Here is a 26,900-nt window from a genome sequence, read left to right on the forward strand (position 1 = left end):
AGAAAATTTAAGGAAGATTAAACAAACAAATATACTATAATAAAATATATTTCTACTATGGAGAAGACAGAGAGGAAGGAAGACCCTGATTTCTGCTTCAGAATCCAAAATCGATTGACCCATATATTTAGCCTCTCTTTATATAATTATAGAGTCAACGGAAACCGCCCGCCCCCAGTCCTCATGGGTAGCAGTAACAAGTACAGTACTGTAAAGGCAAACGGGGGGCGGGTGGTACGTTGGCAGTTATTCCGAATTAGTGAATGCGGTGTAAGCGGCAGCTATCGGCCCTCGGAAGGGAAAGCAAGTGGCTGGTGCAGCGGGGACTCGCCGCGGCCCCGTCAAGGGCATTTCCCGCCGCCTCCTCCTCCTCCTCCTCCTCCCGCCCCCTTCAGTGTCTCGCCTCGCTTCGCCGCCGCCAGCGGCGTTGGCCGGGTCAAAGCGAGAGCTTTACGTGGCCGGGTTTCGTCATTCCCCGGCCGGGAAGGGCGGGGTGGCCGAGGGAAGAGACGCTCCAGCCGCGGTCATGGAGACCCGCTACAATCTCAAAAGCCCGGGTGAGTCGGGTGGCGGGGCGGGGGGGGGGGGAAGAAGAAGAGACGGACGGTTGGGTGCCCGGGGGAGAAGAGGAGCCTTGTGCCCGGGTGGGATAAGAGGCGGGCCTGTCTCTCGCCGCCGCGCTCGAGGTGGCAGCGCGGGTTTCGTCTTCACGCGAGCCCGTGGCGTTGGTCCACGGCTAGGCCGGAGAGCTCCCACCGGCGAGGCGTCCTGGCCTTGTTATTCTTTTTTTCCCGTCCCGGCACTTCCTTTGTTAGGATCGCCTTGATCCAAGAGAGTGGTATGAATCTCACCCACCCCCCGTGGTCTTCAGCCCCCCCCGAACCCCCGGGGATGGCAAGATGATCAGCTGAGAAGAACCGAGTTACTCTTACCGGGCATTACGGTTCTTCTGGTGACAGCTGAGAATTGGGGACGGGGACGATCCTGCCTCTGAAGCTGAGTGTTGCCTCATAGCCCAAGTTTATTTTTGATCAAAGGGTTGTCCCATGCAGATAACTTGGTAATATTTGTACGCTAGGGCAACTTCTTATTTTAAAACTTCTTATGGTGTTGAATGGATCTGCTAATCTGTTAAAAGTTCCCTTCTGCTTTTAAGACTGCTTTTTTTAAAAAAAACCCAAAATCTCCCAATACAGTATTGCCCTATACGTTTACACAGTGAAATTAGTATAGTGTTGAACGGATCTGCTAATATTTGGTACTGTACCTCCTAAGGTGTCTGAGAGAGAGAGAGAGAGATGGGAGTATTTATCGCAGTTCACATGTTTGTTTATTTAATTTATAGCACTTCTCTGCCCTTTTTCTCCTGGAATGTCATTTGCCAGTGAAGTGTTGTCAAAAGCCAAACAGAAGAGCTGAGGCAGTAGTAAATGTGAATCATCGTAAACTGGCCACCTGATGAAGCTGTCACATGACTGCTGGCATGTGTCAGTCTCTACCCTCACAATTCAGTTTGATGATGTGGATTTGGGCCGCACCCTTGAGTGCTCCAATAATGGATGTAGCGTGACTGATGTTTCGCAGAATAATTGTACGTGGGATGTGAGTGCTTATTTTTAAAACCTGGTTCTGCTAAGCCTCTACTTGACCAAACAGCCTGGATGTCTGGATGTTCTTTCCTGTGTGGGAGAAAAACAGCTGCTGAGGGGGGCGATTTTGAGAAAAGGAAAAAGACATCTTCCACAATGCTGTGAACCTCCTCCCACTCCCAGCCTTGCTCCTCTTTCGCTTTCGATTGCAGCCTTCATGTCTGTGTGGTGTGAAAGAGAAAGAAAAAAACAGATGCATTTTGTGTGATTGAGCCTGAAGCTCTAGCTGTTAGGCCTTTGGTGCCTGTGGCAGTTCAGGTATTTAGTTAATGTGAACTGCCTTTGCCTGTCCTGCCCACACCCAAAAGATCATGTGAAAACTACTGCATTTGTCCTTCATTTGGTGCCAGTTGGAGGTTTTTGCAATCGCAAAACGATGTTTAAATGGGGAAACTCCACTTGACGATCGGTTCCCTGCTTTGGGAACCAATTTTTCGCTAAGTGATGGCTCCCCGCTGTGCAAAATGGCTCCCCCGCTGTGTTAAGGATGGATTCCTCGCTATACGGGCACCAGAAAATGGCTGCCCTATGGAGGATCTTTACGGGACCGTGAGGTATTTCGCCCATTGGAACACACTGAATGGTTTTCAATGCATTTCAACGGGCTTTTTACTTTCGCTTGATGACAATTTCGTTCTACAGCGATTTTGCTGGAACGGATTATTGTTGTCAAGCGAGGCACCACTGTAATAATAAAAAAGTAGTTGAGTAGTAATTATATAAGTCTAGTAAAATATCAAAAACAAACAAGATTTGAGGATTTCTATCTTATATCTTGTATACTCTGGAAAACCTTAGAATAGAATCTAATGTACTTGGAAGAAATTTCAAATGCCATCTAATCCAATTCCAAATGTTGCTGATGTAAGAGTTCCACTATTCTTAGCCTCCCCCCCCCCCGCAAATTAGCTATCAGGGTTCTGTTTAATAATAACCTTGCTCTGTTTATCCTCTTTTTTAGCACTCTGCTCAGTTGTTCAGAAAGCTAGTGGCCAGTCTAAATCCTGGTTCTTGTCAGTTCAGGCTGACACCTATTCAACACCTATCTTGCTAGCTTCAAGACATTGTCTACTCTGTCATCTGTAATAGCTTTTTAGATACTGGGACATGGTTATCAGATCGCCTTTTAATTGTTTGATCTACAGGGTTAAAATATCCAGGTACTTGAAACTTTTCCTCATATAGCCTGGTCTCTAGGCTCCTTGCCATCTGTGTCGCTTTCCTACTTAAACTGCAGTGTCAGTAACTCTGTATAGTAATCCGGATGAGTTATTGTCAAACTAAAGTTCAATTGTGTCTTTTTTTTTTTTTTTTTTTTTTTGCTACCTGTATTTCTTTTGGTGACACCTGACATTATATTAGCCTTTTTAGCTGTTGTTCCATATTCCTGAGCTGTATTTTTTTAGTTGCCTACTAAAACCTTTAGAATCTTTTCACATATAGTTGTCAAGTCAAATTTCTTCTATTCTGTATGTGTGCATGTGAGTCCTCTTAGGGAAATAAAGATCTTTATACTTATTTTGAAGGTTTTGTTGCTTTGTCCATTTATGCCTAGTAGTCTAACCTGTCAGCATCATCTTGAATTCAAAATATCAATTTTTGATTAATCTAAGTATTCTGTATGATTAAATCCGGAAGCTTTGCCTGGATGTTGTTTAGCACATCAAGTTGCAGATAAAGGATCATATCTCCAGATGCTCCCTATGGGGGATAAAAGCATGTTGCACACCGGAAAGAGAGTTTGTGACTGAAGTACTCTCCCTCACTTGTTTATATATTTTTGTGCAGGTTGCCATTCTACTCTCTCCCACGGGAAGCGTTAAAAATGCATCCTCTCTTTCCATACACTGCTACTTGAAATACATTCCAAGAAAAGCAAGAGTCTGTTGGAGAGAGAGAGAGAGAGAGATCAATTATATATACAGTACATATACAGCTTCACGAATTTGCACGACAGGATTTCAACCATTACGTTTTTTAAATTAAGTGACAGTGTTTAAAATCTTACTAATGCCTGCCATAAATTACAAGTGTTGTTTATTTTGCATTTTTAAAATGCGGTATTATTTTGGCATTGCAGTCTGCAAAAGATTGCAAAATGACCTGACAAGGTCATTCTTGGAAAAAAAAAACCCTTTAAGTCAGGTACTTGCCAAGATTTGCATATATAAACAAACACTTGTTATAAAATCTGTTTTCAAGGGAGTGTGTGTGATTCCTTACATTTATTTGATATTTGTTAAGATTTCATGTTTTATAACAGAGGAAGTTAGGAACAAAGTGCATTTAATGCAATAGGAGGCAGTCCTCCCTCTGAGGCAGACCATACAGCTTAGTTGTGGCATTGTGATGCTAATGGTCTTAAATTATGAAAACCAAGTGCACTTATCAATATCATTTTTCCCTTTTTAAATCAGTCCTAGTTATGTTACTTATTGGCACCTTTCTTCTAAGAGCAGCAACATAATTCTGCCTAGTTAAAATTCCCCATGCCGTTTCAGATATGATAATATTAACTTGTTTTACTGGGAACAGCGATATAAACTTGTTTTATTTGGAACAGAGCCTTATATGTAGGTGTGTTTGGAACAGGGTGCAAGTACTGTTTTTGAATAATTAAGTGATGTAATGGGCTTAGTAGGGTGTTTAGAAAATGCATACCAAAATTTCAGGCCTCTCATCATGGCTCCCCTCGTCTCTGTGTGGACCCCTGAAAGGTGGCACTCAGAAGCAACATTCCATGTAGCTGTAGCATGCAACCGGAAGGGAAATTGACAACACCTCCAGTCACAAGTCCCCAGTCAATCTTCCTTTTTAACAGCCACTCAGCCACACTGCTCCTGTTCGTCTTGGGATGGGAGAGCTCGGGGGGAGTCAGATGTAGTGAAGATTATGGAGGTTTGACTGGAGCTGTATTCCTTTCAACACCCCATTCTCCCAAACTTAGAAATCTAGCCAGACAGCTGCTTGGAAGGAAACACATCAGAAAATAATAAAAGCTCATCTACCCGATTCATAATCATACCTGAACAAAGAAATGGCATAGTTCTGGGACATGCACAGAGTGCATTCTCCTGACACAGCTTAATAAGACAGCAAACACCTAGTTTGTCTTTGTGAGAGTCCCTTCAAGGCATTACTGAGCAGCAAGGGAGAAAAATACTGTTCATAGAGACATGCTAGGCAAACTAAGTAGTTTCCTTAATTCTTTAAATGGGCCAATACACACCTGTTGCCAACAACATCCTAAATCCTTTCATGTTCCATCAGGATGAAGAGCAGCTTCATGACCTGCTGCCGCCAACCCCGCGCCCCCTAAAATCTGCATAACTCTTTGGAAAGGAAGTGGGCTGACACCTTTCAAGTCAGGGTTACCAGTGAGGCATTAGAGTCTTCCTGGGTTGGCTTTGGTATGCCCTCTGATGAAGATAAACATGGAAGCATCTGCCCCTACTCAGTCCTTTCTGTGAAGTGTTCAATAGCATGAGATGAGTTAAATGTGTGAAATGCCAGTTTAAATGCTTTAAATCCTGCCTATTAGTTCACCTTCTCAGACTCTTCTTGCTCATGTAGTGCTTTTGCTTTTTATTTCAGCTGTTAAACGTTTAATGAAAGAAGCTGCTGAACTGAAGGATCCAACAGATCATTATCATGCACAGCCTTTAGAGGTTAGTGGGTATCTGCTCTGGAAAACATATTTACTACAGTTACGAGTCACTTATAGGCTGATATCCTGTTGTCACAACTTGCATCTTTGGAATAGTGATGACATCAGTGGCAAGTGGTGATTAGTGGTAATTAAAAAACTTCCTGCTTCGTCCTGTGGTTTTCTGATACCATTGTAAATCTTTTCATTGTGTAGAAGCTGTGGGAACTGTGGAATAGAAAAAGTCTTGAACTATTGAAAGTTTCTTCCTTTTGAAACATTATCCAGGATTAGTGATTTTGGTAATGAAATACCTCCTCCTCCCATCCATGGCTTCCATGCAATGAACAGAATTACACAAGAGTCAGGAGAGATGTGGGACATAAATAGGAAATTTTAATTACCAGATATTGTTCTCTGCTTGTTATGTCATCATCCTTCCCCAAGTGTGATTTATGCTACAGGATTCCCGCCTCTGTTTTACAATTTCTTCTGTTCAGTATAATTTATGTCACCTGATTTTTGGGTGTTAAGCTCTTGTTGTGAAATCAGAATAATTGTTCAAGCATTTATTTATGCTTGAACCAAGTGGATACTTATTTGCATGACAAATCTCTTTATCTGTTACAGTAGTTGCGGTGATATGAGATTATTTCATTCAGACCTTAATCAAATATGTTTTGAATACTAGTTGTTGGCTGATATATTTTGTTTATATTTAATGTACTTTTGTAGGACAATCTTTTTGAGTGGCATTTCACTGTCAGGGGCCCTCCAGATTCAGATTTTGATGGAGGAGTGTATCATGGAAGAATAGTACTACCACCTGAGTATCCTATGAAACCTCCAAGTATCATCCTCTTAACGGTAAGAATGTTTTGCAGTTGCTGATAAATTAATGATAAAAGCTCAAAACCATTTGGTTAGGCCACCATTAGTAGTGTTGATCACCTGGAATAATATAAAAAAATTCTAAAATGCTATAGAACCTATTTGACAAAACCCCAAGCTTTTGTGCGAAGGACATTTTAATGTTTGAGCATTCTGTGTTGGAATATATAGTTGTACAACCCAGCATTTACCGTATTTTTCGTTCTATAACACACACTCCCCCCCCAAAAAAAAGTGTGTGTGTGGGGAAGTCTGTGCATCTTATGGAAGGAAGCTGGCGATTTCACCCCCATTGGCCCCGTGGGGGTGGATGGGTGGGAGTCTCCCAAGGGTCCGAGTCTGCCTTCCAGGACCCTTGGGAGGCTCCCCCCACCCCCCATGGGGCCAACGGGGGTGAAATCATGACCTTCCAGGACCTTTCCTGAGGCTTGGAAAGGCTCAGAAAGGTTCTGGAAGCTGGCAATTTCGCCACCACTGGCCCCGTTGGGGTGGGGGGAGCCTCAAAAGGGTCTGGGTCTGCCTGCCAGATAGATAAAACAAATGACAGTTATGTTATTCAGTTGTATAGTCTAGCGATGGTGTGATGGTTGTCAATTAGAGATGTCAGATATCCTCTGCTTATCTGTTACTATGTCTGATAAGGAAGATAATATACCAGTATAGGTCTGTCAACAAAACAGTGTTAATTTATTCTACATATATGTTTTGTAGTAAACATTATTGAATGTTTTTACCATGACTAAGTGAAAATTATTTCAACTGCTGGCACTTACAATGGGACAATATAATTTGTCCTCTTTGTAGTTTTTTTATGCTACAGTTCAACTGCTGTGTACAAACTCTCATGTACATTTCAACATTCTGTTGCTGTATTTATCATTTACAGTAAATATGTGGGTTGGGGGGATAGAAGATTTTTTAAAAAATAATTTTTACAAAATAAAAACTAAAGTACAAATTCAATAGTGACTACACACAATGCCCATTGAACTTTCCCCACCCATACCACCTTCACCCCGGGACTAGATGAGCAGTAATATCAATGTATGTCCCTTTTCACCCCATACCTCTCCAAAAATACATTGATTCTTTTGCTGGCATATAGCCTTTCCTCTTCGAAAAGGGATGCTCCATGTGTGAATTCCATTCACCTTTGAGGGAATAGAAGATTAGAAGCAACATCAAGGTGCATTGAGCACCCAAGGTTATTAGCATGTTGAAAGGTCACATGTGGATAGGCCGTGGCAGGTTGGTCAGCAAGAGGTGGTACGTCATGCTAGTAATGATAAATACATTAACAGAATGTTGAAATGTTGAAACTTGGATGAGTACATGGGGAGTGCATTCTTAGTAACTGATAGGACAGCCTTGTGTTCCATCTGTTCAAAACCAGAGAGCAAGATTTCTAGGGTCAAGTGGCATTTCTGCCTGATTTAATTTGAAGTAACTTGCTCTTTTGGTTAGCATTCTGGAACAATACCTTGATTGACATGGAACAAAGTATGTTATTTTGGTGACCTAGCATTGGCTGAGGATTGGATCTTGAAGGAATCAGATGTGATGAAATTGTAACTTCACACCCTTCCATGTAAATATAATTCTCCACTCTCAAGAAAATTTCATTAGAATCTGTTTATAACAGTTATCTCAAGAGGCCATTTTAATGGAAACTTTTGATTGTGGCTTCATCATTTTTAGGAAATGCCTTGTCACCTGAATGTGGTCAGACCACCCTCTGCTACAGATAAGGAAGGTTTCAGGTTTTCCCCAAAAGCTTTCAGACAACTCTTGAGTATTAGCTAGCACTAACTGTTGATGGGTGACAAGGCATTATTCAGTCAATAAATATTTTTCATTATATTCATGTTGAATCTTGACTTATGAAAACAGTATAAACATATTTTCCTCTCTCCCATCTGCACATTTAAGGCCAATGGCAGGTTTGAGGTGGGGAAGAAAATTTGCTTAAGCATCTCAGGACATCATCCTGAAACGTGGCAGCCATCATGGAGCAGTAAGTATCAACTTGTGGCAAAGGGCTGTTAGTAAAGAAGTGAAGCCATATGTTGCTATGCTACACTTGACAGTAGACCTCTTAATGTCATTTTTGTGTAATAGTTATACTTCAGACATACCTTGGTCTTGGTAATTCATTAATTTTGCTTTTCCCTTGTATGATTATTTAAAATCAAAATGTTATGTCCAGCAATACATTAATGGGTTAGTGCAACAAAACCTCTTTTTCTCCTCACTCCGGCATCTTCCCAAAGTCTGCTGTGGAGAGTTGCCTGAGAACAGTTGGGAGAGAGGTTTAAGTGGGAGGGAGAGTCTGATCCATGAATTGGTCTGTTCTGCTGGGTATGATCCACGTTGTTTGCATTTACATTTTGTACAGTTTTTTTAAAAAAATTGCTGGTTAATTTGGATACTTTCTCTTTTTTTACCTACAGTAAGAACTGCTTTGCTTGCCATTATTGGATTTATGCCTACAAAAGGGGAGGGAGCCATAGGGTCACTCGACTACACACCTGAGGAAAGAAGAGCACTTGCTAAGAAGTAAGGGTTTTAATTATGCCTTTATTAAATACTTATGTTCCTTATTTCTGGAATACACACACATACACAGTAATACCTCGCATAGTGCTTCCTTGTTAAGCACAGATTTGCTACAGCACATCTGCTCAGGCAGCCATTTTGTGGTGCTTGATGGGCCCTAGTTTATCTAAAGGAGGTAGACCAAGCCTTGGTTCTTTTCTCTGTTCTCATCTCTGCCCAACACCACCCCAACTTTGAGTAGACCTGGCCTCTGGAACTCTTCGTAACTGGAGCTCTTGTTCCTTGACATGCTCCCTGTCATTTCCATTGCTGCATCTTTAATCCTAAAGCAGTAACATTTCCCTGGCAAGCTAAATACTTTTCTGGAAGCCTGAGCTCTCTGCCTCTCACATGGGCTTAATGCTTACCTTGTTGGTTTTTGCATCTGTGCCATAAGGCATAATGTTAAAATGACCCTGTTTAGTGCTGACTCAGTTGGTGCTTCTTTTTCTTGGAACATATCCTGAACAATAAGCAGGATAAACTGTTCTCCGAATAATCTTAAGTAAATTAACTTCCATGCCTTTTTATTGTAGCAATAGTGGGAACAAAATAGAGTAGTGCCCTGGCACTAGATGGACGAGATATAAATGCAATCAGTCTATCGATCGATTGATCAATCAATCAATCAATCAGTGAAATACCTTTGACTTTGTGGAATATTCCTAATGATTGGTTTGCTGTATGGAATATAGTTTTAATTTTTATAATTTTCCTGTTAGAAATAGATATAATATACTTGGGTTTCTTCCATTAAAAAAATAATAATGAGGCCTGGATTTTTTGTATAGTCTCTGAACATCCCTCCTTTCTGGAATATGTTGAGGTTTCTAAAGGTGCTGGTTTTACACTAAACCTACATTGTTATCATAGTACAAGACACTTTTGCAAATATGATCAAAATGTGCTGCATTATTGAAGCTTCCGGAATCACCAGAGATCACACTGTCCCCTCTATATTATAATGTGGTTTCTCCCATGTTATATGTCCTCAGTGGTGGAATATGGCAGTATCTTTGATTTCTGCTTTGCTTTCAGCATGAGTTTCCTTATGCTGTGCTATCCTGTATATGTCTATTACTCTGAAGCAGGTCCTATTGAATACAGCCTTGCAGTCTTAAATAATTCGAGAGGTCACATAGAACATATTTGGCATGTCTGCTTAGTTCATCAGTAACTCTGTTAGGAAGAATTGAAAACTTACCTGGTATACTGCCCTTATTAACTGTCGTTATGGATCTATTGAAATGTGTATTGTGACAAAAACTGGGATTTTGCATACTTTGGGAAGCTTCATTATTAATTTTCTCTGCATTAAATTTCAGTTTGTTAAGTAAATAGTCTTCTTTGCATGGCAATAATGTTTAAAACATCAACTTGTAGTGGAATAGTAAACAAGTTTATTCAGAAGTAAGTTCCATTGAGCTCAGGTTTGCTATCTTAATGTATTTTTTGCATTACTGGAAAAAGTATTTTCTCACAATTATTTATTATCTTTTACTCAGAATACAGTGTAAATTTCCCCCTTCGTTAACATGTGTAGAATCAGGCTGAAAAATATTCTAACTTGCAAAAAAAAAAAAAACATTTAAAATATTGGGTCTTCTGTTTCTGTGTTTAGAAACAAGCAGTTGTTCTTTATTATAAAAATGCTGCAGAAGAAAATGTGAATCACTTGTGTTTGTACCCTTACCATCAATGCCTCATTGTCTGGAGTATATTGTAGAAGCCTAATGTCTGGTAAATTTTACAGTGGGCATCATAGTATATCTGTGCCAGACGATATCATTTCATAAATGTGTAGAAGTTGTGTATGTGTAAATTTGGTGAAATTGTTAAAGGATGTACTAGCTGTTGAAGGCCCTGTTAAAGGTAAAGGTAAAGGTTCCCCTTGACAATTTTTGTCCAGTCGTGTTCGACTCTAGGGGGTGGTGCTCATCCCCGTTTCCAAGCCATAGAGCCAGCGTTTTGTCCTAAGACAATCTTCCGTGGTCACATGGCCAGTGCGACTTAGACACGGAACGCTGTTACCTTCCCACCGAGGTGGTTCCTATTTATCTACTCGCATTTGCATGCTTTCGAACCGCTAGGTTGGCGGGAGGCCCTGTTAATTAATGCATAATCTTCTGTTATACTACAGGTCTCAGGATTTCTACTGTGAAGGATGTGGATCACTTATGAAGGAAGCTCTTTTACCATTAACATCAGGAAGTGCCTCTAGTGAGGCTGCTGACAAAGAAGCCAAGGAACTTGCTAGGCAAATTAGTTTCAAGGTAGAGTAACTAATTGTGCTTTTCTTCCTCCCAGTGAATAGGATTATACATAGTTAGAAACATTGGATCTGGAGATCAGGTTGTCTATAACATGCACCTGTTAATAAGGTTTGAATAAATAAGGTAGACGGGAGGAAAGAGAATTTATACAACATACCTGCTTGGACCTCACCTCTGATATAGCTTTTTCAGGTATTTTGTCCTTTTGTTTAAGGCTGAAGTTAATTCGTCTAGAAAATCTGCCGAACCCACAGATTTGTCGCAGTATAACCACTTGGTCAGTTCACCCAAACACCAGCAAGAAAGTACGACTCCAGCATTCCAGAGCACATCCACCAATGAAGTAGTAAGTGTTTAACAAATCTGAAAACATATATTTTCAGAGACTTGGAAAAAAAACAAGTTAATATTGCTCAGATGATTCTAGATCTCATTAAAGAATACCTAGGATTTTGGTAAAATTGTTACTTCTACAATTATTTCACTCTTGTAAAAAAAATCCCAAGGTTATTTTCTTTCCTACCTTTCATTGACATCCCTTTATTTTTCTCCAACTGCAAGACCTAGAAGTATATCTACTGATAAGCAAACCCCACTAAGTAAAAGTGGGGCTTACTTATGAATAAATATGCAGAAGATTGGATCCATATAGCTTTTCATTCCTTCCATCTCTCTCTCTTGTAAATTACATTAGTGTTAACTTCGCTTATTATTCTCCTCTTTCACCTTTTCTACCGTGTTTCCATGAAAATAAGAGAGGGTCTTATATTAATTTTTGCTCCCAGTCCCCAAAAAATGCATTAGGGCTTATTTTCAGGGGATGTTTTATTTTTTTTTCATGTACAACAATCTACATTTATTCAAATACAGTCATGTTATCATCATCTGGTTGCTGCACAATGGTGGAGGGCAGGGTTTTACTTAACTGGGGCTTATTTTGGGGGTAGGCTTATATTACAAGCATCCTGAAAAAATCATACTACGGCTTATTTTCAGGGAAACAGGGTTTCCGTATCAACATGTTTATACTATGCCTCTTTGCCTTGTGCATCCTGCTTTTGGGTAACTGAACAAATTTGTTCAGAAAACAATTGTACAAGGGATACAGATTTCCCCCCCAGAACTGCACTTGTTTTAGTCCCAAATCCTAAGATACTTACATAAAGCAAATAAATAGAAGCCCTGCACTTTAGTTATTTGCAGCTCCTATTCTATTAAATATGCTTATCATGTTCCTTTTTATTCATAATCTCCAAAGTAAATTTCACCACATAAAGGACAGTATTAATTCTGACCATTTTAAATAATTGTTTGCTTAATTATAACATAGTAATATGCCCAGGGCTCTCTGCTTATATAACCCATCCACAGTAACTGTGGCTTGGTATTGGTGTAGAGCAGCTGCTACTGTGACTGCTGTAGATACAATCTAAATTCACCGATAAATTGTAGACAAATCCCAGTTAAGCTCTCTCTCTCTCTCTTTCTTTCTGTGCGTTAAGGTTGAGGGGAGTGCAGATTGGTTAAAAACATTCATGTCAAATAACGTCACACCATCTGTTGCTTGGCGAAAAGTATTTTCCAGCTATTTAGAAATGTAGGCATGCTAATATTACACAGATTTCCCCAATAGAATTTTCTGTGCAGGTATGTATTTGATTCTTAATACACTATGTGATTTGAGTTCCTCCCGCCCAGCAAGTTTCATAATTTTTAAAGTGATGCATGTGTAGTTTAAACCTATCACGGCATTTGCCAGAAATAACAATTTTATGTTCGCACTGGGAAGGGAAAAGTTTGAAATAATTGGATTAATCCCATTTTGAATGACATTTTTTATCTAGCAACTCACCAGTTTTGTTCCATTCATGGCAGAGTCTTCAGAATAAATTTGTGTGTAAGACAAAGAAGCTTTAACTTACTTATTCCCGTTTTCTGCATATGATGGATGATTAACTACCTAAAGTAGATTAATATTTTAAGGGATCACAGTGTTGATCTGTCTGTCTCTGCTGATTCACTTAGCATATGTTTGACAAGCTGCCCATATTTCCAAGCACCCGCTTCTCCAGGAGGTGGGCAACTCAGGATGTTTCTTTGATAGCTTCTGCCTCTAGCTTACCACAGCTTGGCTTGGGAAATATTTTTATGATGCCACCTATGGTTTGTTCTGTTACAGATTCTGAAGCGAAAATACTTCCTTGTTTTTCCATAAAAATTGTCAATGTAAATATCTAAGGATGTGTCTGCACTGATATAGTTCCAATAAATGCCTTAGCATTTTGTTTAATTTTGTTTCATAGTTCCATATTGTAGTGAGATTAATCCGTGCAGATATTTTATATTAGCAAAGGGTTTTATGGCATCCCTAAATATTAATAAGTAGTATTTGGCACATGCTTTAGCTACACTCCACTTCATCAGACAAAGGGAGCTTTCCAGAATGCAAAAGAATGTACCAAATAAAAATGTGTTTGTTTTCAAGTTATTTGTCATTGTGTTCCATTATATTAGCCAATTGTACGCTGCTTGTAACTTTGAAATTTATAAAGGATAAGAAATTTGCAGACATCCTGATGATCACGAATCTTGACAACTTTCAGACAGATTCAACAGATCCTTATTTTAGAAGGCAGTAAAATGCAGAAACACAGCACAGCTTTTAAATCTGTCAATTTCACTGCTTTCTCTTCCCTTTTACATGGGGTTTATCCACATGTCCTTCTTGTTCCTCTTAAAGAGCTGGTTCCATTGCCCATTGTTTCAGATTAGTTTAATGGAGCTGCACTACATTACTGGAGGCTGGAATTGATCCCTTCCACTACCCTTCTATGTCAAGATTATTTTCTTTCACTTGGGAATTCTTTTTTGGTTGTTTTGTTTTGTTTGCAGCCTGGTCCTTTCTAGAGGTTTCAGTCCCATCTGCTTCTTTGTCCCAAACAAGCCCAGCTCCTATGAAGTGTGCATAATTCAAACTCCCCTGCCGTCAGTTGTGATCTGTAGGAGTGAGTGCCTTTCCTTTGCTTCCCTCTGTGAGGGTATTTTATAGGGTATGACACATGCTACAATGAAATCAATCCAGATTCTCCCTGGCTCCTTCATTTACTCTTTGACAATTATGGTCTGTTTCTTTCTGTATCCCCATTAGTATTAACAGATTAACACATTCTGCTGCATTAAAACAGCTGCATTTCCCTACACTATTAAATTAGTGCACTAACTGTGAGAATAGTGCATTTTGCCGTTTCTATGAAAGCCCATTCAAGTTAGATGCCTGTTTATTCTTCTGTTCTTTGTCAAAAACTGAACTTGCCAAACCCTGTAATTTTGTACAGTATTTTTCATTTCCATTCCATTAAATTCAGTTTTTCTCTTTTCTTAGTCTGAAAATCAAGCCAACTCTGCCACATCGAGTCAGGAAAGCAATCCTCAGCCTGTGGCAAATAATACATCTGTAAGTCCTCGCCATCGACGTGCCCAGCAAGGAAGGGTACCAACTTCAACCAACTTCAACCAGGTTCAGCAGCCAAGAGTCAATGCAAGCCACATGGGTTCAAATGTCCTTATTCTTCTTCTTGTTCTAGCATTAGCTGCTCTTATATTTAGGCGTATCTATTTAGCTAATGAGTATGTATTTGAGTTGTAAGTTTCTTTTATTCTTCAAAGCAGTGATTTAGATGGTTTATTCTTTGCTGGATAAGAGGCTTGTTTACATACAATTACATTTTGTATTTACTCGTTTTAAGTCTGTTTGTTAATGTACCACAGAGTACATTAATATCTGCAAGAAATTCACATCTTGTTAATGGTGTGAGTGTGGGCTGGTAAATATCTGGACAAACTGAGCAGATAACCAGATATGTCATGTGGGAATTCTGTTTCTGAATTAAGAGGACATTTGAGAGAGCAATTACTAGACATCTTTTGTGGATAGTGTTAACTGACTGAAACCTAAATTTGTGGTTTTATGCCAGCATGAATAATTATTCTTAATGATTATAAAAGTTTACGTGAAAAGGGCCATCCTAAACTGAAATGCAGGTATGTTCGCATAGCAACTGTTATTTAAATTAAACAGAGAGGAGGCATTATTATTTTGTAAGAACATTTTTTCCTAAACTACTAATTCGGGAAGCGGGGGTGATTCTTTATCCTCAGTGAAAAAGAGGGGCCAGAAATAGTTTGCTTTCCTTGTTTGGTTTTAATTGTCAAGAAGATAGGATAATCTTTTGCAAGATTTGAATGTCAGGTTTTTTTATATTCAGTTGTGTATATTTTGCTTTTTTTTAATTTAAAGATCCTGGAAATAATTATAACTTTGTGTAATTTACCAAAACCTTTTGACTATGATTTAATTCAGAAATATATACAATACATTAAATTTACTGTTTCATGTGCTATTGATTAAAACGAAATAAAAAGGCATTTTCAAAACTCATGAACAAATATATAATTATGTCTTATATTTATATTTTAATCCCATGAGCTCCATTTGAATTGCTCTGATGATTTAACATTGTTGAGTTAGCAAGGAAAGGACTGCTGTTTTCCTGAAGCAGAAGAAAGTATCCTTGAGTGAGTTGTTTTTTCCACTCATACCAGTAGACAGAGCTTAGGAAAATCAACCTTGTGTATATTGTGATATGTGGAAGAGAAATTCTCGTTTCAGATTCTGGTCCTACTTAGTGCCTCAGTCAGCACCCCAGTGCTGCTAGAGTCCTTCAATGTTTCTGTGAGAGGATGCAGTGAGGAAAGGAAGGTCATGACCTTCAGAAGAACACACATAAAAACTCCATGCCTTTCACACACTCTTCTGTCCAACCCATAAACCCATTTTGTTGCCCCAGCAGTTATAGGAAAATCTCTTCAAAATCTGTCAATCACTGCAAGAAACATATTGGTACAACATGAATCAGCTTTGCCAGATTTCTGTCTGCTCCAGAAACATGATAGTTGAAGAATTCTCTAGTGAAGAAGTCAATAAAGATATTTTATTAATAAACAGTGTTAGACCTTAACTTTCCTCAGAAATGCAAGAGGGTGAGCTGCCTAGTGAAGAAACTGAAAAACTCTACAACCTTTTTTCTATGCAGAGTTCTATTTAGTATTTTGAAAAAAAACACCTCTATTTTATGAATGTTCTGCTTTTGTATTCACAATTCGAAACACCAGGAAATGGCACAAGATTGGGCCCGGGATGCCAGCAAGAACAATACCAAGCTTTACATTGCAAAGGACAGCCTGAATGCTGACAACACCAATGGCAGCAATCGAGGTGGTCTACACAAGCTACTCTCTTGCACCGACCACCATTCACACGTGTCGAAAAACAGCCCTGACAATTGCTTTGTATTTGGACGAGAAGTGATTAACTAATGAAAAAAGGAGACCTCTTCTGGGGATTTACTCTTGCTTGGTGTCTTTTTCTGAATGGTAGTGAGCGCAAGAAGGTTTCCTGTGTAGACCATCCTAACTACTACCATTGGTATTGTCAACATTCAGACTACCCTTCACTATAAGGTTTCCTGTGTAGACCATCGTGACTACTATCATTGGTATTGTCAACATTCAGACTACCCTTCACTATGTAACGCTTTATCCTGCTGGTAACTGGGACATGATAATTTGCAACAATATCAGGTCATTTCCAGGTATTTTGAATTGTGGATACAAAAGTGTAATATCCCACATTCATGAAATGGAGGGTTTTTTAAATAATTGCATTTCCTGGCTTTTTAAAACAGATGTTCAAGTATACATACACACAAATTCCAACAGAAACCTCCCTCAAGTAGAATTATCCAGTGTTAGAGAGTCCTAGAAGATAAGCACGTGAGCTGTGTTACATACAGCTATGACATCACCTGCCCGTCACTGCTGAAGCTGTGTGTCATCTACCAATGGTGTGACGGAGGGTGGGACATAAGGGGTGGAGCTGTTGTATATAAGGGGAGTGAATGGTGTGAGAGAGTCAGATAGGGCCAGATAGGGCTTTGAGATAGGGACGGTTAGGGCTTGGAGATACTGAGAGATAAGAACTGTGCTATATAGTGAGGGTCTGTGAGAGTGTGTGTGTGATTGTTATATTATTATAGTGATTGCTTTATTATTTATATTCAAGTGATTTACCATTCCTTTTGTTTGTATATAATAAACCTAAGTTTTCATTTGGAAATCATACTTCGGCCTGAAGCTTTATTTGAGGGAATGGTTGGTGGCAGTGGAAACGAAGAATGATTGAGTGTGACGTAACGGCCCCTTTGTGAGGTATAAGGTGGCTGTTACAAGCTGTACTATGGCTGCTGGGAGAGGACAGAAGCAAGAACAGCTGGGATGTGACTACCCTCTGTGCCAAATATTTTGAAGGGCTGTTTTGGACTTAATGAAATGGGGAAGTGAAGGTGTGAGTATGTGCAACAGGTATACCTTTTAACCTCTCAGATAAACTAATGTTGCCATGCCTGCTCCACAGAATACAGACCAGAAAACTATATTTCTGTTTCCAAACCTTTTCTATGAGGTAGGCAGCCTGAGGAAGAAAATTAGACAGAAAACTTCATAAACGTGTTGTGGGCATGCTTTCCAAAAGTGGTCCCTTTGCCTTTTCAAATTAAAAAATGGGGTAGGGCTTGTAGTTAGCAAAGACTATCACTGGAAAGCAAGGTCAAAATCATCCATTCCGTGTAAAAGAAAGACAGTGAAGAAAGATGGACGGGGGAGTTTAACTCATTTGAACTGTGATGTTGAAGGAGAGCCTTACAGATACAACATGCCACCAGAAAGGCAGATAATTGGATGCTCAGTCAAGTCAAGCCTGAATTCTCATTAGAACAACAGTGAAGCTATCGTATCTTGCACATATAATGAGAATATAGTGGTGCCTCAACTTACGAACGCCCCTACTTATGACCATTTCAAGTTACGACCAGCTTCGGCCGCAAAATTTTGCTTCGACTTGCGACCGGAGCTTCTACTTATGAACAGAAAAAAGGCAGGGGAAAAAGGCAGGAAATTCAAATTGCTAACTGTAGGTGGTGCCAAGGCTTCTTCTTTGTAGTTCTTTCACCCCAACAGTTAGAGTGCGTCCTCGGAGGAGACTTGGGACTGTCTGCTTCTGAGTGAGCGTGTGTGTGTGTGTGTGTGTTTGCAGGGAAGCTTTGGGCTGCCTTGTAAGGTGCTGTTTTCTGCTTTTAAAAAACTATTCTGGGTAGTTTTGCAGCGTGGTTTTGAGCTGGGGGTTATGTTTCTGTGCTGTGATGGGTCTTGGGGGTTACTGCTTTTTGTTTTTTCCCATTTCCTATGGCTCTTGGGAGGTTTGTTTTTTGTTTTTCCTATTTCTGATGGGTCTTGGGGGGTTAGTTTGTTTTTTGGCTTCCCCCATTTCCAATGAGTCTTGGGGGGATTGGTTGCTTTTGGGGGTTTTTCCTCATTTCCAATGAGTCCTGCATGCTTCCCTTGCTTTTTCCTGTTTTCTTTGCATTTCTGACCTGTCCCCTTTGTTCTCTGTGCATTTCCTATCTGCTCTGTTTGTTTTATGTGCATTTCGAATGAGTCTTGCACACTTGATTTTCTTCCCCTCCCTTCCAATGAGTCTTGCAGTGATTTTTTTGGTGATTTTTTTCTTCGGCTGGAATGGATTAATTGCATTTTGATGCATTCCTATGGGAAATGGTGCTTCAACTTACAACCATTTCGCGTTACGGCCATCTTCTGGAACGGATTATGGTCATAAGTCAAGGCACCACAGTATAAAACTGACTAGAAAAAACAATATTGCTGGGAGAAGGGTGGAGGGCAGTAAGAAGAGAGGAAGATCTAACATGAAATGGGTTGACTCAACAAAGGAAATCACAGCTATTAATTTGGAATACCATAGCGGAATTTACTGGAAAATACAATATTGCTGAAGGGGTAGCAGTAGAAAGAGAGAACAACCTAACAGGAGATGCTGTTGGTTTACAAGGCTTGAGCAGAGCTGTTAATGATAAGACACTTGAGAGGTCATTAACTTGTATAGTCACCACAAGGGACATGATACCACATAACATCTTTCATTTTTTAAAAAAAAAATTACAAAACAATTGTATAGTGGCAAGTCAAGAATAACCTATGACTGGATATAGGCACAAAAGCTCTGCTAACATTGAATATTTCTGTGAGAGGATGAAGAAGACCACCCCCACCCACAAAAGCAAAACAAAAAACAAAACCAGTAATTTCACAGCTTAAACGACTGATCTTTTGAAGATTTGTTCTTTATTCTTTTTAGCAAATCTTTAAAATATTTTTACAACCAGACAGAATCCTTTTGCAAGCATGAATTCCTGTTTGGCCGGGAAGAAGTTAAAAATTCAATTGGGGTCTGATTGACAAGTTCAAAAGTTCAAATTGCCCCAGATCTGTTGCTGATTTTCACTTTAAAGCTTACATCAGGAACCTGGTTCAGAAATCTTAAGAATGTTTACTGAAACCACTCAGGGCTTGGACAAATCCAACTGCTCTGTCCTTTTGTAATGGACAAATACTTTGAATGTGTCTTTAAAAATTGTGTGCTAATTCCCTGAAGATACATGGCGAAATGTCCCCCTTTCTGGAGGACTGTTACTCCATTACTTTCTTTAAAGCAAGTCTGTTTTTATTGACTCTCCAAAGAAAGCTTGCACTTTTTTTTACTTTTTTTTTTCTGTTACCTTTAATTATCCTAAGTTATCCAAATATCACCCTTCTGCACCCTTGAAGCTGAAACAATGTATCTACTTTGCAAAGTTCTTGCAGGCAAAATTGCTCAATACATGCTCAGTGTGATAAAAATCAGTTTCTCCATTTTGAAAGGGCTTTTTTGAGGATCAATATTTGAACCCCTACAGCCTGAATGTTGACGACACTCATGTCAGCAGCTAAGTTGGTCTACAGCTGTGATTCCCAACCTTGGGTGACCCAGGTGTTCTTGGGCTGCAACTCCCAAAAATCCCAGCCAGCTAGTGGTGAAGGCTTCTGGGAATTGCAGTCCAGGAACACCTGGGTTACCCAAGATGAGAACCACTGGTCTATAGAATAGCCTGTTGTGCTCACTACCATTCACAAAAAGACACCAAGCAGGTGAAAATTCCAGAACCTGACTCCTTTTTTAATCAGGTTGCCTGTTGCTATGTAAAGTTTGGCATACTTTTTCTTGCCAGCAGTGGGGGCACCTTGTGAAGCAACACTGGGCTATTTTCTGGCCTCTTGAATTGTGGATACAGAAGCACTGTATCCCACGTTCATAAATAGGAGGGTTTTTTTGAAGGATTGAATTACTCTCTTTCCTTATGATTTTTTGCGGGATCTCAAGCAAACTCTGAGCTTTCTGTAGAGCTAAATAATTTAAGCACATGCTTTTCTTAGCAATCCAGTACTAGAGCAATTCTGTTGTTGCTTTGTAACATGTCCAGAGACTGAGCTGGAGGAGTATTATTACATCCTCCCCAGTCACAACTTAAAAAAATTAGACTGTGCAAAGTTTGCTGCACTATAAATGTATAGACATCAATTTCTCATTAAAAATTGCTTCATGTAACGGCAGTCAATCGATCCAGCATCAGTTAAGAAGAAGAAAAAGATGTGGGCTTGACACTGTCTGACAGAAGGAGTGCACAGTTCTCTGAGATTAGTAGTTTGAATAAAAACTCGCCAGATGGGAACTGTGCTCATTTTATCCTCTGGGTTTCTGCAAAAGCATTCATTTAGGATCCAGCGGAAATATTGCCAGCTAGGGGTAACTTCGTCATGACTAATGGCCAATCGCTGACCAGTGAGGGGAGGAAGAGCTTTTGAGTAAGAGGCTCTGAAAGCGGGTTTAAAATATTAAGTCAGAAAAGCAGGTTTCTGACAATGATCACTGTGGTAAATGCAAGGCTGTGGCGATGCAGCTGACTCAATGTTTAAACCAGGATATACTCACACGGCAGGAGGTTACTGGACTGAAGGATTGTGGAGCAGTGCTTGCCACAGAATGCCTTATTTGGCTAAACTAATTTTCTTGATCTTTTGTTTGGCCCTTCTGGGGGAAAGCAGAAAACACAGGAGGAAGAGATGGACAGGACAAGAGGAAGTGCAGAAAGCAAGGTAAGAAAGGAACTGTAAATAATAAATAAACAAACTACTCTGTCTCTCTTCAGTCACTATGGATTTCTAGAAGAATAAACGAAATACATGGAGTTTTGCAAGGGGGGGTATACATTGATGTATGGTGTGCCTGAAAAGTACATTCAGGTGGGTGGTGTGAGAAACAGCTGAGACAGTAGTTCTCGAGGTGATCTTTCATTGCTGTTTTTCTTGATTTCAGAGCTATTGTAACAGATGGTGTTCCTAAGGGCTTTTAAAGATAACCTGATCTGAGTGGATTCTCAGAACTGGGGTGGAACACCGGACAGAGGCGTTGCGGCTCACTTACTCTGAATGAACTCTGAAACAGGACTACTTGAGTCAGTGGGGTTGGTTTTCTCTATGACCAATGACTAGGAGGTCAGAAGGCACGAAACATGGATTCACAAAGTACTGTATATTCTTTGTCAGTTGCAATTTGAGAATGTGCAAGGCTACTTGCAATGAAGTAATACTTAGTTCAGCAGGGTTTGTCCCCAAATAAATGTATAAAGGAGTTTCATTTTTTTTTTGTTGATGAACATCTATTTTTGTGTGCGTACACTTGATACGGACTTTTTTGTGTGAATGTGTTTACAAAAAATTTGCCCCTTTCGTGCATTTGCTAACCTTTCAGAAATATTGGCAAAAAAAAGCATGTTCCAGGCAGCTGAAAGGTCTTAGTAAAGTTGATTAGATTTCATGTTGCAGAGGCAGGTTAATGTTAGAAAAATATAATCTTTGCAAAATTGCCAGGAAGCCTGAGTCCATTTTTGTGCTAAGTTATGTCATCCTGCGAGAACTGCATCTTATAAAGACTGTTTGCCTGGCTATGACCTTGCAAACAAAGACGGATTAATCCATTTTATTAAATGAAAATGCTCCGACCTTTATCTTTTTATTAGTTGTGTTTTCTTCGGCATGATACTTTGAAGCCGAAGCACTGATGGCAGAATTTTGACTGTCACGAGTAATCTTTGATAAATAAGTATTCCAGGCAAATCGATAGCAGTCCAAAGACAAATGAGTGAAACGTTTATTGGATCCCTTAAAAAAAAAAGATAGCTTTCAACATAGATCTGTCTCCCTCCGGCTGTGCATCCAAATATTATGGACTGTGCATATATATGAGAGTCCCTGGCAGCCATCTGTGCCCCTCTGTTTTTCAAAAGTGGATCCAAAAGTGTGACTCAAGTAGCATGGGGGCTGGGTTGGGTGTCGAAGTTTCAAACTCCAGCCCTGTTAGCTATTTATTGGTTGGATTTCTTCTCCCAACAAAGGGCCACTTCTGTTTAACATACAAACAGATGCTCAGCTTTATAGTTTTATTGTTTGTGGACTTTGTACTTGAGGTGATTACTGCCTTTGTCTCACTGCATAAGAGATGCATAGTGGATGAGATTATTGTTTTTAATTGGACCAAGGTTGCTGGTAAACGGTTCATTTCTCTTCCATCAGCAAAGCTAGTTCACATCAGCTCACTGGCCTTATTCTCTTGCACTGCTCGGTAACCGGAAATCACACATTTGGGTCGGTTAGATACCAGTTTGTTATACTGTGGAATGTGAAGAGTCGCTTGGACTGATTCCTACAAATGATTTTTCGTTTCATGGAAAAATAGCTTTAGTAACAACTGATGCCTTACCTAGACACCTGCCTACAATTCCGTGTGGCTACTGCATTCTAAACGCAGCATTTCCCCACACGTTTGATTGACCATACCCTAATTTTGATTGTTTATCATAAATTTCCTTTTTTATAATTATGCGCTGTATATGCATAAATAGAAAAATATGCCCAATTTCTTTAAAGGGTTATTTGCTGGGGGGGGCAATACTTTGTTAGGTATAGTCCATCTAATGAACAAATTATTTGGGGCATATGATATTGAAATTGTAATGGCCCAAAAAGTAATTTTTTAGAATTTGACAAAATTACTGTTTTGGACTATAATTTTCAAAAATCTCTCAAGCAGCATGGCAATTGACTATGCTGGCTGGGAGATTCCGGGAGCTTTAATAAAAAAACTAACTTTTCTACACTCTGGAAATAAACTCTACTGAACAAAATGGGACTTCAGCGTAACAATATCTAGGCTTTTGCTTTTAAAAGAGAATGCAGTTCCAACAAAGTTAACAACTTCCTAAATCTCCCTATCAGCATAAGTGTTTCTATTTCAAAAAAGTAATGTTTCCACGTTCTGGGTATGTACAATTTTTGGCTGGCACTGCTTATTGATTACTCACATGCAAGTGAAAGGCCCTAGATTATTTGTAGAGCATGTGATTTCCATGCAGAAGCTACCAAGTTTCAATTCCTAGCATCATTACTTTTAAAAATCAGATAGCAGATGATGGAAAGTCAGCTTCGGTCAGCCATATTAAAGTAGATGGATACTTGTCCAGTCTGACTGAGGGTCAAAATAGTGACTTTGCTTACGACATTTTTAGCACAAATATACCTTGATGAGAAAAAAAGCTTATTATGAGAAATGTCTCTCATAAGGTGCTTTTTCTCATGAAGGTATATTTCATTTAGTATGTTTTGTTTTGAGATTGGTCACTTGAAGACAAACATTAGTTTAATTTACAAGTCTGATGAAGTGTGCATCTCTGAGGAAATTCTACTCTGGAAGGGGAAACGTGTTAATCAGAGGAACTACATATTCCCTACAATGTCTAATTTGCCCCTTAGGTTAAAGCAGCTGAGCTTTCAGCTATGTTCTTACTTTATGTTTGCTGATCCTGGTCGAAAGCTGCACAATTTGTTTATGTTGTCAAGGAAGCTATGTTTTGGTTAGTGCAGTATCTGAATTACATCACCTACAAATTCACGATGCATTAATATGTAAAACATTTAGTATCTGTTCTACTGTGCTGTATGATTTGTATCAATTAATATTGAATAATCGATACAAATCAATTAATGCAAAATGTGACAGCCAGACTTCTTACAGGGGTGAAAAGATACCAACATATTTTCCCCACGCTGGCCGCCTTGCATTGGTTGCCCATTCATTTCCCCGTTGATTTCAAAGTTCTTACGATGACACATAAAGCCTCCTCCCACCCAGTTCTGCCAGAGTCACTTGTTCCAGTCAGGCCAGGCAGCTGAGGGACCTAATGCCGAGGGAGGAGAGAACGAGGAACAGGACCTTCTCGGCAGTGGCCCCTCGCCTTTGGAACAACTTGCCGGTGGAGATTCGCCTGGGTCCCTCTCTGGATGTTTTCAGGAATAAACTTAAAATGTGGCTGTTTGGGCAGGCTTTCCCCCCTGTCATATCTTAATTTCTTATACTTTGCCATCTTGGACCTATAATAAATGTTTTTGGTTTTATTGTTTTTAAATTTGTAAACCGGCCAGAGTAGACCTTGGGTCTAGAATCCCCAGATGGCAGACCCGATTAATTGGAGATTCGTTTTTAATCTGATATCAAAGTGCGTTAATCGATTAACACTTACTTCACTAGTAAAGAATGATATTATTTCACACAATGGTGGACTTCATAAACCCGTACTTTTTTCCAGGCTTCCTGTATGTACTGGGCCACCTAAGCTGTGACATTCCAAATGTTCTTCTTTTAAGCTTGTTTTATGGTGTGACCTGCTCCTCCTTGCAGTGGGGTACAGGAGTGGCATAAACAAGATTACTGTGGAGTCTATCTCAGAGATTGTTTCAGTCTTTAGCTCCAAAAGATCCCTTTTTTAATCTCCTCACTGATTTTGTAAACACTTCAGAACCTTAACTATATATAAAACCAGTTCACAAACCCTAGATATTTTAATCATATTTTTATTGTATACTGTTGGATGACAAATGTGACTGTATACTAGTAATGATGCACTACCAAATCAAAATATCAGTTCACTTGAACAGTCTGCTCTTGTACTAAGTACTAATTAAGCATACTTACCATCAGCTGGTACACATGGTGAGAAAATAGTAGCATTTCTATGTACAAGGAGCAAATGCATTTTTGAGCTTTCATATGTGCCTTGTAATCATGGAAACGAAAGGAGCTTAATGCTGAGCACTGAGATTAATTACAGCTGAGGCATTTAAATGTCTCAAGGAGGAATGAGATGTGTCATATTGTGTAATCAAATAATTGGCTGGTAAATGAAAGTACCAGCTCTTCCTCAGCCTTTTGTATTTCTCATATCCATCTGTAGTTAAAAACATTTCCCATCTATCTATCTATCTATCTATCTATCTATCTATCTATCTATCTGTCTATCTATCTATCTATCTATCTATCTATCTATCTATCTATCTATCTATCTATCTATCTATCTATCTATCTATCTATCTATCTATCTATCTATCTATCTATCTATGTCTGTCTGTCTGTCTGTCTGTCTGTCTATCTATCTATCTATCTATCTATCTATCTATCTATCTATGTCTGTCTGTCTGTCTGTCTGTCTGTCTGTCTGTCTATCTATCTATCTATCTATCTATTTATTTATTTATTTATTTATTTATTTGGCTTTTGGCCTGCCCATCTAGATTCAAATGAATCTACTCTGGGTGTCTAATCTACTCTGGGCAACATGCATGCTTTTCTACCTGTCATCTAGAATCCTGGAATTATTTCCTTCCTGCCGTATCAGTCCTCTTTGTTTGATCTGGAAAGCCTCTGTTAAAGTCATCTTTTTCTCCTATCACTATGATCATAATCTTAAGTCTTTGTACTGGACATATACTACTTAACACTCATCCTGATACAGTTAGCATTCCAAGCATTTACCAGAAGGTCTGGTAATCTAGACGCACACTTTTTAGAATCAAATCTAGATGCAGAGAAGAAGCTGCCTTATATCGAAGCTCAGCATTGTCTATACTGACCCTCAATATTGTCTACAGTATATGACCTCCTGACATTTCATACAATAGCGTTTCCCAATCCTACCTGGCAGAAGCCAAGGACTGAACTGGGATAGTCATGCTAAACTTGTGTTCCTTCTTTGAGCTACAAGATCTTCCCAGGACTGAGTTCATTTTTGAATGAATACAAATAAGAACAATTGGACATCAAAGCTCCCAGGCAGTGTTTCTGCATGAGTATGGATTTAGTTTAATGCTTGGTAGTAACTTGTTACAAATAACTAGATTCTTTCATGAAGTGTTGTTGCTTAGTCATTCAGTCGTGTCCGAATCTTTGTGACCCCATAGACCAGAGCACACCAGGCCCTCTTGTCCTCCACTGCCTCCTGGAGTTTGGTCACATTTCATGAAGTAGTGACTTGTAATTAATTCCTTTTCCAATCACAAAGGTATAAATACTTTACATTGACAGGGAAATAACTACTCCTTTTGTGACATCGTTGTAACATTTTAGTGGTCTCACTATATGGTAAAGTAGGAATTATTACATGCTTCCAAGTAAGCAGGTTGTGTGTGTATTTCGTTCTATAGATGAGTAGTACAAAATTCACATAGCAGTACTTTTTTAGTTTCAGGAATTGGGAACTTTAGGCAAGAGAACAAAGCCACCCTCCTGTGGCCCCAAGAAAGCTCTTTGGGTTTTCCAAGATGGTCATGCCTCCTCCTCCTCCAGCATGGCACCATTCTTTGGTGCTTGCCCTACTTCTGCACTGTCGTCCGACTGCCCACTTTTTTCATTATAAAAAGTTGAAATGCCTCTTCTAAGTCTTAGCTATTCGAAATAAGAGCTTTAAACCAACATATGGTGACATTTTTGTTCCCACTTTTGCCTTTGTC

The 26,900-nt window shown here is 39.4% G+C and overlaps 2 protein-coding genes across 4 annotated transcripts in view; both read left to right on the forward strand.

Annotated features, from left to right (window-relative positions):
• The first annotated feature begins 395 nt into the window (after positions 1–395).
• On the forward strand, positions 396–15,500 carry UBE2J1 (ubiquitin conjugating enzyme E2 J1). Of its 2 annotated transcripts, XM_072998820.2 has the most exons (9): positions 396–557; positions 5,244–5,317; positions 6,031–6,162; positions 8,116–8,200; positions 8,637–8,742; positions 10,922–11,054; positions 11,269–11,400; positions 12,557–12,701; positions 14,437–15,500. In XM_072998820.2, the coding sequence occupies exons 1-8, from the start codon at positions 527–529 to the stop codon at positions 12,653–12,655; spliced, it is 792 nt and encodes a 263-aa protein (XP_072854921.1). In that variant the 5' UTR covers positions 396–526; the 3' UTR covers positions 12,656–12,701; positions 14,437–15,500. The 2 variants fall into 2 exon arrangements, with proteins under 2 accessions (XP_072854921.1, XP_072854916.1); XM_072998815.2 differs by lacking the exon at positions 12,557–12,701 and having other exon boundaries at positions 399–557.
• Positions 15,501–18,280: 2,780 nt separating this feature from the next.
• Positions 18,281–26,900, forward strand: part of LOC110073533 (gamma-aminobutyric acid receptor subunit rho-2) — a 56,458-nt gene continuing 47,838 nt past the window's right edge. For both annotated transcript variants that reach the window (XM_072998826.2, XM_020783248.3), the window contains exon 1: positions 18,281–21,158. In XM_072998826.2, the coding sequence (XP_072854927.1) occupies positions 20,941–21,158 (218 nt within the window). In that variant the 5' untranslated portion in view covers positions 18,281–20,940. The remainder of the gene's footprint in view (positions 21,159–26,900) is intronic.

This window comes from Pogona vitticeps, chromosome 1, assembly GCF_051106095.1.
Source record: "Pogona vitticeps strain Pit_001003342236 chromosome 1, PviZW2.1, whole genome shotgun sequence".
NCBI classification, from domain to species: domain Eukaryota; kingdom Metazoa; phylum Chordata; class Lepidosauria; order Squamata; family Agamidae; genus Pogona; species Pogona vitticeps.